Source organism: Lampris incognitus, chromosome 2 (assembly GCF_029633865.1).
Source record: "Lampris incognitus isolate fLamInc1 chromosome 2, fLamInc1.hap2, whole genome shotgun sequence".
In the NCBI taxonomy this organism is placed as follows: Eukaryota; Metazoa; Chordata; class Actinopteri; order Lampriformes; family Lampridae; genus Lampris; species Lampris incognitus.
Window position 1 is genome coordinate 121,323,532 of NC_079212.1, and position 13,136 is coordinate 121,336,667.

The following is a 13,136-nucleotide window of genomic DNA, read 5'->3' on the forward strand; positions in this document are numbered from 1 at the left end:
AGAGTAGGATAACTGGTTTAGATAATGGATGGATGGATTTTTCTTCTTTTTTTTTTTTTGCCGAATCATATTGTTTCATGCAGCCCAGTAGCAAATGCTTTGTAGCCCAGTGCCGGTCTGTGGCCTGGTGGTTGGGGACTGCTGGTCTAGATGGCCTATGACTACAATTCATGATTGCTTGAATGTATTTGCTATAAATTGGTCACTTCTTAAATTGAAATTATGCATTGAGTGTAGGCTCACCACGTCCACAACCTGGTTGTGAAGGCAAACTGGGAAAAAGATCACTTACAGATGATGACCATCATATTACCTATTATTCCTCATTCTTTCTTTTGAAATTATTAAGTCAGGATGAACCTATATTAATCAGCTTTGGTTGTGCTGAATTAGTCAGCAGTTGAGTGTTGTTAGGTAAATTGTCTAGTCAGGTAGAATTAGGGAAAATGAATCCTTTCCCCTTATCCTTATCCTTGTCTTTCTGTGTTGCACCCCTAAAAGGTAACGTGCCTCAATAAAAGATAACATTTCTGTCAAAAATTATCAGTCATTACAGTGACCAGTGACCACACTAGCTCAAATGTGTGACAGCAGCCCTTGTTTCACTCAGACCCTCTAAACTCCTGTTGATTTTAGTATGCAAAACAGAATGTTGCACAATAAGTATCTGACTATGTCATGAATACATTTTTAGAAATACAGTATGAATAAAAAAGGTAATGATGACTATCAACCCTGTGATGGCCTGGCGGCCTGTCCAGGGTGTCTCCTTGCCTGCCACCCAATGACTGCTGGGATAGGCTCCAGCATCCCCGCAACCCTGAAAACAGGATAAGCGGGTTTGGATAATGGATGGATGGATGATGAATATCAATCACTTAAAATTGTGTGTGGACCTTTTTTGATAGTAAGGAGTGTTTTGCCTCTTGAAGTGAGGACCTTAAAGCAAAAAAAAAAAAACTTACTTGCTCATAATCATGAAGTCAAGATACATGCTTTTCCATTCAAAAACAGATCAACACTGTTTGATTTTGCTCCTTGGGTATTAATTGATGACTCATGCTGTCCTTCTAACCTCTCAAGGCATGTATTTCCTGTTTGTTGGCAGGTTAGCTGAACTTGTGCAGTTTAAATTTGATGATGCATTTTCGTGTCACATTTCTCTGTCACCTGTTTTGGTACCTTACACAGACTGAGACGTTCAGAACTGTATGATGTCAACATTACTATTCCAAGTCAGAGGTAATCTTGAGTAGGGATGAAGTGAGATGCTCTGACGGCACTTAACCTGTTCAAGCTCAAAGGCAGCATGTTCAGTTTTAACGTTTGTGCAATTTTTGCTCAGTATGAGTGTTTAGAAAGTGGTGATTTCTCACGTCTTAGATGCTTCTGTGGTCGAACTCTCAACTTGTGCCGTTACTGGGTGTCTTTGCTTGCAAAGTAGGTCAGCTAAAGGGGTGGAGGTGATGCAATACAAAAATTCTCATGATCACAGCACACTTTCTGTGATTTCTGCAAATTCATTGATTCAGCACTTTATTATGCATTGATTCAATCAATATGTGGACTTGCACTGTTTATCAAAATGGAGATATGTTTGGATATGCATTTCTACAGTATTTTCCTGTATTTGGAGGGAGGACAGTATTTTGGCTTTTCTCATACTTGATCATATTTTCTAATGTTTTATTGTTTTTCAAGTCTGTTGCTGCTATGACAAATGGATGTAATTATCCTTCCAGGATAGGTTAAGTATGTGCCTATCTACTTGTCTACCTATTTGTCTAACTGTATTGTGTATTGTTGGTCTGTATGAGTTGATACAGAAATTGCGTAAATTCTTTCTTTTTTGTACAACTACAACCGTAAAGGATATTATTGAATTTAAACAGCAGACCTGGTCTAACTGCACCTGTATGCATTATGTATATAAATTGGACTTCCAGAGAAATATGTGTGATGTAACTGAATATGATCACTTTTGTGACTTGCAAGTAGTCTCTAGGCTGTATTCTCTCGAAATGGCTTGGAAAGAATGTTTTAGTGAACAGTGTATATTAGCATAATATCTCAAAGCAGAAAAATAATTTATAACCATAAGATTTCAGTCTCGTCCATCAGTAGTTCTCACAGTGTGAGTTTGTGAACTGTCAGAATGAGTGATCAATACGACATCCCTTGCTTTCACAGAAAAGTTTTCCAAACTCTTCAAACACTATGGAGTTATGTCAGTCACCAGCAGTGCCCGAAGTAGGTAATGATTAGACATGGTGTGGAGACTTAGACTCAATAATTAATGAGTTGCAGATATCTCAGTATCAGCAGGTGTTTACACACATTTATCCAAACAACTTTCCCTGGTCCTGTTTAAATGGTTTTATATCTATGGTGATCTTGTGGGCATATCTTGGTGTCTGTATTTGTTTAGTATAGTAAAGTGTTAAGTGTTGGTATATTTGCTGTAAAAAAACAAAATTATCAAAATCTTCATAATGAGTAGATACAAATGTGTGCATGCTTGCTGTGGCACTGTATCATTTGTATGCCATATCAACTGAGTATGCAGCTACCATACACTGCATTAAAAAAATACAAGGAAGATACACTTTAGAAACGAGTGAAGAAAGTAGAAATGCTTCAAATACTTCCCCTCAAAGCAATGCAGCCAACCATGTCATATGACCTGGTAGACCAATGGCAGCGGGCAGTTGCAGAATTCGAATCAAAGGCTTCGACTAGTTCAGCAAGTGAGTCTGTGGTAGATTCACAAGTCAGTCTCTAAACGCTTTGCTCAACTTGGTAAATTGGTAGGTGGAGATCTCCGATTGTCTGGTATTGTGAGAGTAAATCTGGTCTGTGGAGGCCGAAGCCACTGTCCGTTTTTTTTTTTTTGCTCTGCATGTGTCCTCCCGACGGTGTGCACTTGTTAACTGCATTCCTGCAGTGAGTATACTGAGGCCTTAATACTGAAAATGTGTCCCTTCATGCTACCGTGAAGTTATGAGTCATCATTCCCCAGTAACCATATGTTGGTTAAATGATTATTAGTATTTACATTTTTGATTGCTTTAGTTTTACTTTTTCCAGATGTGAGGTACTCTTAACACATCTGACATCTGTATTTTCATTTCATTAATTGCAAAAAGTAAAAAAATGTGTAAGATAAACAATAAAAATGTCAAACTTTTATCTCAGCCGGGCTACTTAAGAATAAAACTGGGCAAATCCTGTAAAATTGAAATATGTGAAACCAAATTATGTAAAAGCCTTTCAGGGAAATTCATTTTAAGGCGCGATTTCAGTCAGACAGGGACTTGCAGAGCCTGCTGGTCTGGATAGCAGAGGCTGAACAATATTTGTTTTTTGGCCATGAGGACCCTGCATGAGGAGCTCTGAAGATAAGCAGTAGACAGGGGTTAGAAGTTGCCAATGCTTAAATATAATCAAAAATAATTAAATCGGTTGTAAACCTAACAACTAGAAGAGTGCACTCAGTAGAGTGCAGATCCCTGCCAGTTGCATCTCCCCTCCTCCAGTGCTTGGTTATAAACCAGCTGAGGAGTTAGCACTCAACTGCGGTATAAAACAGATTTTACAAAGTTTTGAATCCCCTCAACTATGAGAGGTCCTTGATCGTACAGTTATAACTGTGCACAAAAATGATTAGGCTGACAAGACCAGTAGTATACGAGGATTAGCAGCGGACAGATGCGCGGACAGGGAAAACAGTGTTTTCCTGCCATTATAAGACTTTTGCGTAGAGCCCAAGTCGACTGAATGGGAAATATGGGGAGGGGGGGGGGTTTAATATGCAGCACTCAAGCTAAAATATCTACCTAATAGGGCGTCTGAGTAGCGTAGCGGTCTAGTTCGTTGCCTACCAACACGGGGATCGCCGATTCGAATCCCCGTGTTACCTCCGGCTTGGTCGGGCGTCCCTACAGACACAATTGGCCGTGTCTGTGGGTGGGAAGCCGGATGTGGGTATGTGTCGTGGTCGCTGCACTAGCGCCTCCTCTGGTTGGTCGGTGCGCTTGTTCGGGGGGAGGGGGAACTGTGGCGAATAGCGTGATCCTTCCACGTGCTGCGTCCCCCTGGCGAAACTCCTCTGTCCGCTGAAAAAAAGCAGATGGCGACTCCACGTGTATCGGGAGGCATGTGGTAGTCTGCAGCCCTTCCCAGCTCGGCAGAGGGAGTGGAGCAGCGACCGGGAAGGCTCAGAGAGTGGGGTAATTGGCCGGATACAATTGGGGAGGAAAAGGGACCGGGGGGGGGGTCTACCTAATAAAAATGTTTTGCCTGTCAGTCTGTGGATGTGCAGACTCCTAGGCGGACCCTCACACAAATAGCACCAAGTCTAATATGAACTTTCCAAAAAGAAAAGGTTTTCTCTGCGACCATTTAGGTCTAACCCTAACCCTGGGAAAATAAAGAGAGATGTTATTATTTTTGTTTCATCCAGTGCTCATCCAGTTCTCCCGTGCTGAGATCAGCAGTGAATCATTTGCTGACTTGCGAATACGATCGACCTCTCGTTCACCTTTAAGACTCATACCCAAATACTTGTTTTGACACCGTCGCCGACTGTTATACCGTAGATGTGAGTCACGCATTCGCACAATTGACAGAACGGGCAGCAACGGGAAGCAGCGTCGGTCGAGCAAGCTAAGATGGAGAGAGGGAGCGGCGATAACGAGCACAAACGTTTTTCGAAGGTTTTGAATCACTGCGACCACGAGAGGTTCTTCATCACACACTCATAACTGTGCACACATTTATTAGGCTCATAGGTCCAGTGCGAGATTAGCCGTGGACACACACACACACACACACACACACACACACACACACACACACACACACACACACACACACACACACACACACACACACACACACGTAATCTAGAGCAATCAATGCATTTAAAAAGGGGACTAATGAATTGTCTTCAATGTGAGGTAGCATAGAAACATTTATAATTCTCACTTTTAAAACACAAAACCCTCAAATCTTTTCTTTTTTTTCACAGGTCGGTGAATACACGTCTTTGAAAAATAAATGAACATTAAAATATTAAAGACTTCCGAACTGAGGTCATTATACTGAGGAAAAAAATGCAGCAATTAAAAAAAAAATTTTAAATTTATTTCCACATGCAGTTAACAGTTATTAAACTGCCAATAAAGGTGTATGTATACAGAAACGCGTAATGTGCATCCATGCTGTAGAATAAGTTTATTTAGAAGTTGCATAACAAAGCACCGTAAAATATGTTATGATCATCAACAGCCATTTCCAATATTCCCAGACATCCTGCACTTCCTTATTTGACCTCACTGAATGTGAGTAGTCCATACAGTAAAATCATTTAGAAGTGGGTGGGTATGAATTGGAAACCCCCATGTCTGAGTTTGAAAGCAGCGGCTCCAAATGGAAGGAATTTGCTTGTGCAAGGGAATTGCAGCTGCCGTTGGAAATAGCGTGGAGGAGTCATAGACTGTCATTTATCTGTGATCATTCAAAACAAAGCTAATGTTTGTCTGAATGAGAGGCTATTTATCAGTTTGATGACCCCCTTTTGATCTTTTTTTCTTTTTCTTTCCACAATCTCGGTTGACCAGACAGTATTATAGCACTTCAAACGATGCACATTTATGTCATTATGCTTGCTAATAATGTAGGTAAACAAATCTTAGAGTTGAATCAGTTCATCTGGACACAACGTTTATTGAGAGAAATGTTTTCATCACTCATCTAGTAGTTGACCTCTTCAGTCTCAACTGACTGCAGGTATCGCCACCACCCCTTACAAACTATACACAACCGAAAACAATGATTAGTTTCATATTACCCTCTTCAGTTACCCTTCAATGTGAAACGCTTTGGGTGTCTAGAAAAGTGTTGTATAAATGTAATGATTATTATTGTTATTATTGTAATTGTATGCAAATTGCCATGACCATTAACTAAAGTTTCAATGGCGATGTGTACTACTATTCACAGAGGATTGGGGAATAGTTGCAATCACAGCACTGTAAAATGGTGACAGATGTACTCTTAGGCCTCTTAGCCCCCCCCCCCCCCCTCCGTTCAGTGATGGTCGTTCCCTCTTCACATAGATGGCCTCTTTGACTCCCTGTTCAAACCAATGTGACGGGAGTTTCGGAGCTGTTGAGACACATATTTTCCAAACACCGCGTCTCAGTTGCTTTCAAACCCCAAAACATGTTGCGCCATAAATTGGCCCACCCCAAGGATCGGGTCCCCCGGCACAAACAGATTAATATAGTGTACGCTGTTAAGTGCCAGGAGGATTGCTGTGAATTGTATATCGGGGAAACCAAACAGACGCTGGCCAAGAAAATGGCACAACACAGAAGAGCTAACACGTCAGGCCAGGACTCCTCAGGCTACCCCCATCTACAGGCCAGTGGCCACTCTTTCAAGGATGAGGATGTGCACATTCTTGATAGGGAGGAACACTGGTTTGAACTGGGAGTCAAAGAGGCCATCTATATTAAGAGGGAACGACCATCCCTGAACCGAGGGGGGCTTAAGAGTACAATCCTCTGTGGCCGTTGAAACTCTCGTTAATGCTCACAGCAATTTGCATATGGAACTAATTGTTGTTTTCGGTCATTATGCCACTGTATTGTTTATAAGGGTGGGTATGCCTGCAGTCAGTCAAGACTGGAGAGGTCACTTAGATGAGTGACGAAAAGTTTCTCTCAATAAACGTTGTGTCCAGATGATCTGATTCAACTTTCTATGATGCAAATTCTTGTAACTTTTAACGTGTCAGGAATGTTGTCTACGTTCTATAATCCCCATCACGTATTTCATACTATTTAGTTTTTTCAGTGTAAAGCCCCCATGGTACACTAATAATGTACAGTTTGACAGTCACATCTGCTACTACAGCTGCAACTGTAAACCATGGTGCTCAAATAGTAAAACCTGACTGATGGCGACTATAAGTAGGGTGACATAGTATTGTAATGCCTACTATGAACTATGCCTTGTACTTCCCTGCCCTCTCTTGTCCATTATGCCTTATTTAAGGTCTTACATGTTACTTGTGTGCTGAAGGATTATGTGATTTTATGCTGTCTGATACAGTGCTGCTTGTTTTTTTTTTTGATGGGGGGGTTTAACTGTGTTCTGTAAGGTGTCCTTGAGTGCTCTGAAAGGTGCCCACAGATAAAATGTTTTATTACTATTGTTATTATTATTATTATTATTATTATTATTCCCAAACACTTTTAAGTATTTGCTGTTGTGGCTAAGTTGTCTTTAAAATGGACAGATACATTTGAGTTACTGAGTATGTAGAATGAAGCGATTTCATTCTGATTCTGAGGTTGTTTTTTTCCCCCCATTTCAGCTGTGTTGAGGTGGATGAAGATGACGCTCCAGACATTGACATTTATCATTGTCCAAATTGTGAGAAGACCCATGGAAAATCCACATGTAAGTTACAGTAGCAGCCTGTGTTCAATAGGTTTTATGTGTTTCTGTGAATCTGCGTGCATGTGCCAAACCTGCATGTGTTAAAGCCGTGCACACTGTATTACCCCTTTATTTGGTGCTGGCGCATTGCTATATTTTAACGATTTATCCGTGTCAAGATGCGGCTCCATGCCTTGTATTAATCCTCCCTCTTGGTCCTCCTCAGTGAAAAAGAAAAAGAACTGGAACAAACATGACACAGGACAAAGCACAGACATCAAAGCTGTTCAAAATGGCAGTCAAGTTTTTATAAAGGAACTCCGCAGTAGGACATTTCCAAGGTAAAACCAACTTGTTAATATTCTGCACAGTTCAAAGTCATGGCCCAGCAGACTGATTCAACCACCATTATTCTACACTTCATCAACATTCCCAAAGGGGGCAGCCTCTAATAGCTTTTCAAGATTCCCCTATCAGGCAGGATGGTTTTTTTTGTTTTTTTTTGTTTTTTCATTTCATTTTCTAACTGATTCTGTCTATTTCTTCATGTCACAAGGAGCTGACTAAAATTCATGAACAAGCATTTCATGCATTGCTTGAGTGGAAGTGTGGGTGACACGGTGGTGTGCTTGTGTCTGTCTGCAGTGCCGACGATGTCGTGGTCAAACTGTCGGGCAGTCAGCTGTCGATGGAGTACCTGGAGGAGAACGGCTTCAGCGAACCCATCCTGGCGCTGAAGAAAGACGGCCTTGGGATTTCCATGCCGGCTCCAACTTTCTACATCAGCGACGTGGAGAACTATGTCGGTGTGTGTTTCTGCCTGTAGCATATAATGAGTTTCCTGTTTTCAGATATGCTGAATCAATGACATATATATCCCTGCTGGGACAAAGCATAACTGATACAACAAGCGAGCAGCCGCTAGCTCGTTTAGGTTTTATTTTATTTACATTAAGTTATTTATTATCCATTTGTACTTTTATCTGTTCTTATTTTTCTCATTCGTTTTTGCAGTAAAACTACTTTTAAGTTAACTAACAGCAGCATATAGTCTGTGAATGTTCTCATTCAGCAGCATATATGCTATTAATTTGTTTTTAGATTTTCATTTTCCATTGTTGATTCTAAAGCACTTTTAAACGGACTTTTTTTGTTGTCGTTTGTTTTTTTCTTTAAGTCGGCCTGTGGTTCATTCAATTTGTGTGCTTTTTAAAAAATTATTCCTGTGGTCGTAAAGCAACATGCCACAAATGGATTAACATTTGGAATCAATATCTGTGCAACTATAAGTTGTGCTTACACCAAATGACAGCGTCATAATGTCTGTGGTGGTAAAAAGGAGAGCGCACTTGATGGCTGGACCTCGGTTTTGGACCAGCCTCTGTCATAGCAAGCAGTGGTTTGATTTGTAGGTTGCTATCAGTTACACAATCTGATGTTAGTAATACCAGCTTGCTTATCCTATTAAGTGAGATGGCAAACAACACAGGTTTACTCACAGTTGTTCCAACAAATTCAACTCAATTCATCTATAGTCCTGCAGGTTTACCATGCTATTTTTTAAAAGTGTATGGTAGTCAGTAGATAGACTCGCCCCCCCCCACACACACACAGAAAAACAAAGACAGCTCTTCATCCACCCATTACGATGTTCTGCACTGTTGTGTCTCGTCAAACTTTCAGTGTCACCCAGATAATGTTTGAATTCACTTTTTTTTAATTCAGTCAACTCATTCATTAAAGTATAATCGGTGATGATAATTTATCTCAGTTCACCCCGAGACATAAGTCTCACCCTTAATCATTATAAATGTTTTGGACAGTATGTGTTATATTCCTGTCCTAGTCAGTGATCATTACTTCACTCCAAAGGAAAAAGGTGCTCTCAGTTTGTCTTTCAATAGAGGGCGCCACTGATCTACTTTTCCTCTCGTCATTCGAGGCTGCAATGTAACAGACCATTTAGTTTCTTGTAAAGTGACATTTATTTGTCTCTGATGGCCAGTGATTTTTTTCCCTTACTGTAAGATTTATTTTTCTGCCCTTAGGTTCCTCTGTGGGCTAGTATTTAACTTTTTGTTTTTGTGTTTGTGTTTTCCCAAGGTCCTGATGTCGGTGTTGATGTTGTTGATGTTACCAAGCAGACTGACAGTAAGATGAAACTCAAGGAGTTTGTCGACTACTACTACAGCACCAACAGAAAGAAAGTGTTAAACGTAATCAACCTGGAATTTTCAGACACAAGGTAGACGGATTTTATCTGACAGCTGAATTGACTTATCTTTGACGGGGGGAAAGTACGTTTCATTAGATATATCAGAAGCCCACATACATTTTCAGTTCAGCTTTCAACATTGTTCTGTCTGTAACTCAGGGTGCACAGAGAGCTAAAAAATGTGTGGTGGTTTGGATTAAAAATGAAAATGTCACCTTAGAACAGAGTCATCAGATGGCCATCTGAAAAACGAAATTGGTAATTATTGTTCCTATTTTTTCGTGACAGGATGAACAGCATTGTGGAGAGTCCCCAGATAGTGCGGAAATTGTCCTGGGTAGAAAACTACTGGCCTGATGACGCTCTGCTCGGGAAGCCCAAAGTCACCAAATACTGTCTCATCTGTGTGAAGGACAGCTACACAGATTTCCACATCGAGTGTGGCGGTGCCTCCGTCTGGTACCACGTCCTCAAGGTCTGCCATCTCTCACAATCCGCACATTAGAACCTTCTTACAGCCTCTCATACAGTGACGGTCCCAAGAAACTGATCGTGTTTGTCTTTTGCAGGGAGAGAAAATCTTCTTCCTGATTAAGCCTACTTCCGCCAACCTGTCTCTCTACGAGCGCTGGAGATCATCGTCTAATCACAGTGAGATGTTCTTTGCCGACCAAGTGGACAAGTGTTACAAGTGCACGCTAAAGCAAGGGCAGACTCTGTTCATACCGTCAGGTCAGAATTACGTCCAAGTAAATAGTATAATCGAAATTAATTTGGCACAACGCTCGACGACCTGCTAACATGTGTGTGAGGGGTCCTGTGTTTGTGTGTCTTTTTACAATTAGCATGTCATTACTTTTCCCTTTAGTGAGTATTTGATTAATCTACTGTATACAATTCTGCCTTGGCTGACATTTGACTGTCCTCGAAAGGTTGGATCAATGCAATACTCACCCCGGTGGACTGTCTGGCATTCTCCGGACACTTCGTCCACAATTTAAGCGTGGAGATGCAGATGAGGTGAGGACATCTGATTTATTCCACATGCAGACATCCTTTTGACATCAGCCCTTGTCAGTGTAGATGTATTTGGTAACGGCTCTGATTGATAATTGGTTTGGTATGCTATACCAATGACCTAGATATATCCTGATCCTAATTTAGGGGATTGAGTGAGATTCAAAAGCATTTAGCCTTGGCGAAATTTAGAATTTACTGTTTGTCCTTGCTTAGGACTACTTTTTAGCCATTGTAGTTTTCCACAGATGTGGCTATTAAAATCTCAGTGTTTGGAAATGTTAATTGGAATATGAATTGAGTACTTTGATGCAACAATCCTGTCTATACTGTATGTAAGGCTGTTTGGTTAATTCCCTTCAGAGCATATGAAATTGAGAAGCGGCTAAAGGTCAAAACACTCACCCCCTTCCCTAATTATGAGACGGCATGCTGGTATGTGGGACGTCATCTCCTCGAGCGTTTCAAAGGTGAACATTCACTTTTCTTGAATTACTGTAGTTTGAAAACCTCATTTTTGTTTTTTTGTTTTTCTAAAGTTGATATATACACCTGCTTTTCAGTCATATATTTAAAATTTCATGTCAGTGCAGGCCTATTTCCGGCAAACAAATACCTTCATTTATCTCCCCGATTCTTTCTGAAAAGGTTGCATGAAAAGCTAGAAAAATGAATGCACTGTCACATCTGCCGTTTACAGCACTCGGGAAGCATGCCGTTCTTCCACGCTATATTGCTGTTGTATGTCTGCTGCACAGATGAGGAGCTGGATGCTCTAATATTATTTCAGTAATTAAATCACTGAATCAGAGTTCACAGATGATTAGCTTCGAAAGAGCTGGCTGACGCAGAATCACTTGCTCCATTACAAGCCTGTGTTTAAAATCTCCTCAACTGGCTTGAGGCAGTTGTTTATTTTTCTACTATTTTCTTTGTGTGCATGTGTTGCATTTTAGATTGCTTTTGTGCTCAACGTACACTACTTCCATCACTGAAGGTCATGCCGTTAATATACCATTACTCTTCTCAAGGTCATTCTTTTTTGGCGCAACATAGTTAGTCCTTTAATCTCAGCTGGTTAATTCACCCTTGAATTTTTCCTGGTGCTGCTATTTTGCCTTCATGTTATTAATTATTTCCTGTAGTGGCTGCGTATCCAGTTCACTGTAAACAGTGTTGGGGCCATTCAGTTCACTCAAGTGCCCTCAAAAGCCTTTGGTTTGAAATATACGTGTCACGAGTTAATAGAACCATTAGATTGAATATTTTCTATCATTAAAGCACAATTAAAGGGTAAAAAATCACATTAAAATTTAATTCACATAGCGTCGCCTCATTCAATCATACAGTCTAAAACAGTTCATTCTAGATTTGTGAACTGAGTCCTTCCCAGAACTAGAATTAAAAGAATTGAGGCTAAATTGTAAAATTGTTAAAAGGCACAATCTGGGGCTGCAGCATTGATAGTTAATGAGAGTTTCACTTTTTAGATTCATAGCATAATGGCTTTACATTCAAATAAACTTCATGTAATTGCATTTCTAACATTTCTGATACTGCAAATGAAATCATATTCAAGACCATGAAGTATTACATGCGACATTGTAGGAATTTAGCTGATGCTTGTCCATAGTCCATAGTTGGGCGGCATGGTGGCCCAGTGATTAGCACTGTTGCCTCACAGCAAGAAGGTCCTGGGTTCAAACCCCAGGGCATCCCAGGTCCTTTCTGTGTGGAGTTTGCATGTTCTCCCCGTGTCTGCGTGGGTTTCCACCGGGTGCGCCGGTTTCCTCCCACCATCAAAAAGACATGTATGTTAGGGTTAATACTCCTGTCTGTGTCCCTGACCAAGGCAATGGAAAGAAGAACTGGAGTTGATCCTCGGGCGCTGCAGCTGCCCACTGCTCCTATACAATAAATAAGTCTAGGATCCATTATCTACAAACAATGTATTATGTGCCTTCTTTATAAATTATAGTCGAATTTTTTTCACTTTCAAATTATTGGCTTTGAATTCTTCAGGCTTGCCACAGTTCTTAGAAGAAAAAAAATCAGGGTCGCTACAGGGTCCATTAAGAGAACAATAATATTTGCATTTCCATTGCCACAGGTTTACATAAGGCAAATAAGCAACCAGCCCCATACCTGGTCCACGGTGCAAAAATCATCAATGGAGCATTTAGAGCTTGGACTAAAAAACAGGTATGGACATATATTATCTTGTCAAATGTGCATTTGTTAATCATGCATCTAAAATGTTGTGTGACAACAGCTTTATTGTATTTCACACAGGCTCTTCTTGAACACGAGGATGAGCTTCCAGAGAATATGAAGCCCACGCAGCTCATTAAGGATCTTGCCAAAGAGATCAGAATTTCAGAGGTGTTTGTCTATTCTGTTGGCATAGATATACTATTGTCAAGACATGATCAGTGCAGTGTCAACATAGATTTGA

At 40.6% G+C, this 13,136-nt stretch overlaps 1 protein-coding gene across 1 annotated transcript in view; it reads left to right on the top strand.

Moving 5' to 3' along the window:
* phf2 (PHD finger protein 2) overlaps positions 1-13,136 on the top strand; it is a 38,446-nt gene that overhangs the window by 14,916 nt on the left and 10,394 nt on the right. Inside the window, exons 2-11 of the mRNA XM_056273541.1 lie at positions 7,385-7,470; positions 7,676-7,790; positions 8,095-8,255; positions 9,553-9,694; positions 9,953-10,139; positions 10,234-10,396; positions 10,597-10,684; positions 11,045-11,151; positions 12,792-12,883; positions 12,974-13,063. Of these exons, the coding sequence (XP_056129516.1) occupies positions 7,385-7,470; positions 7,676-7,790; positions 8,095-8,255; positions 9,553-9,694; positions 9,953-10,139; positions 10,234-10,396; positions 10,597-10,684; positions 11,045-11,151; positions 12,792-12,883; positions 12,974-13,063 (1,231 nt within the window). The remainder of the gene's footprint in view (positions 1-7,384; positions 7,471-7,675; positions 7,791-8,094; positions 8,256-9,552; positions 9,695-9,952; positions 10,140-10,233; positions 10,397-10,596; positions 10,685-11,044; positions 11,152-12,791; positions 12,884-12,973; positions 13,064-13,136) is intronic.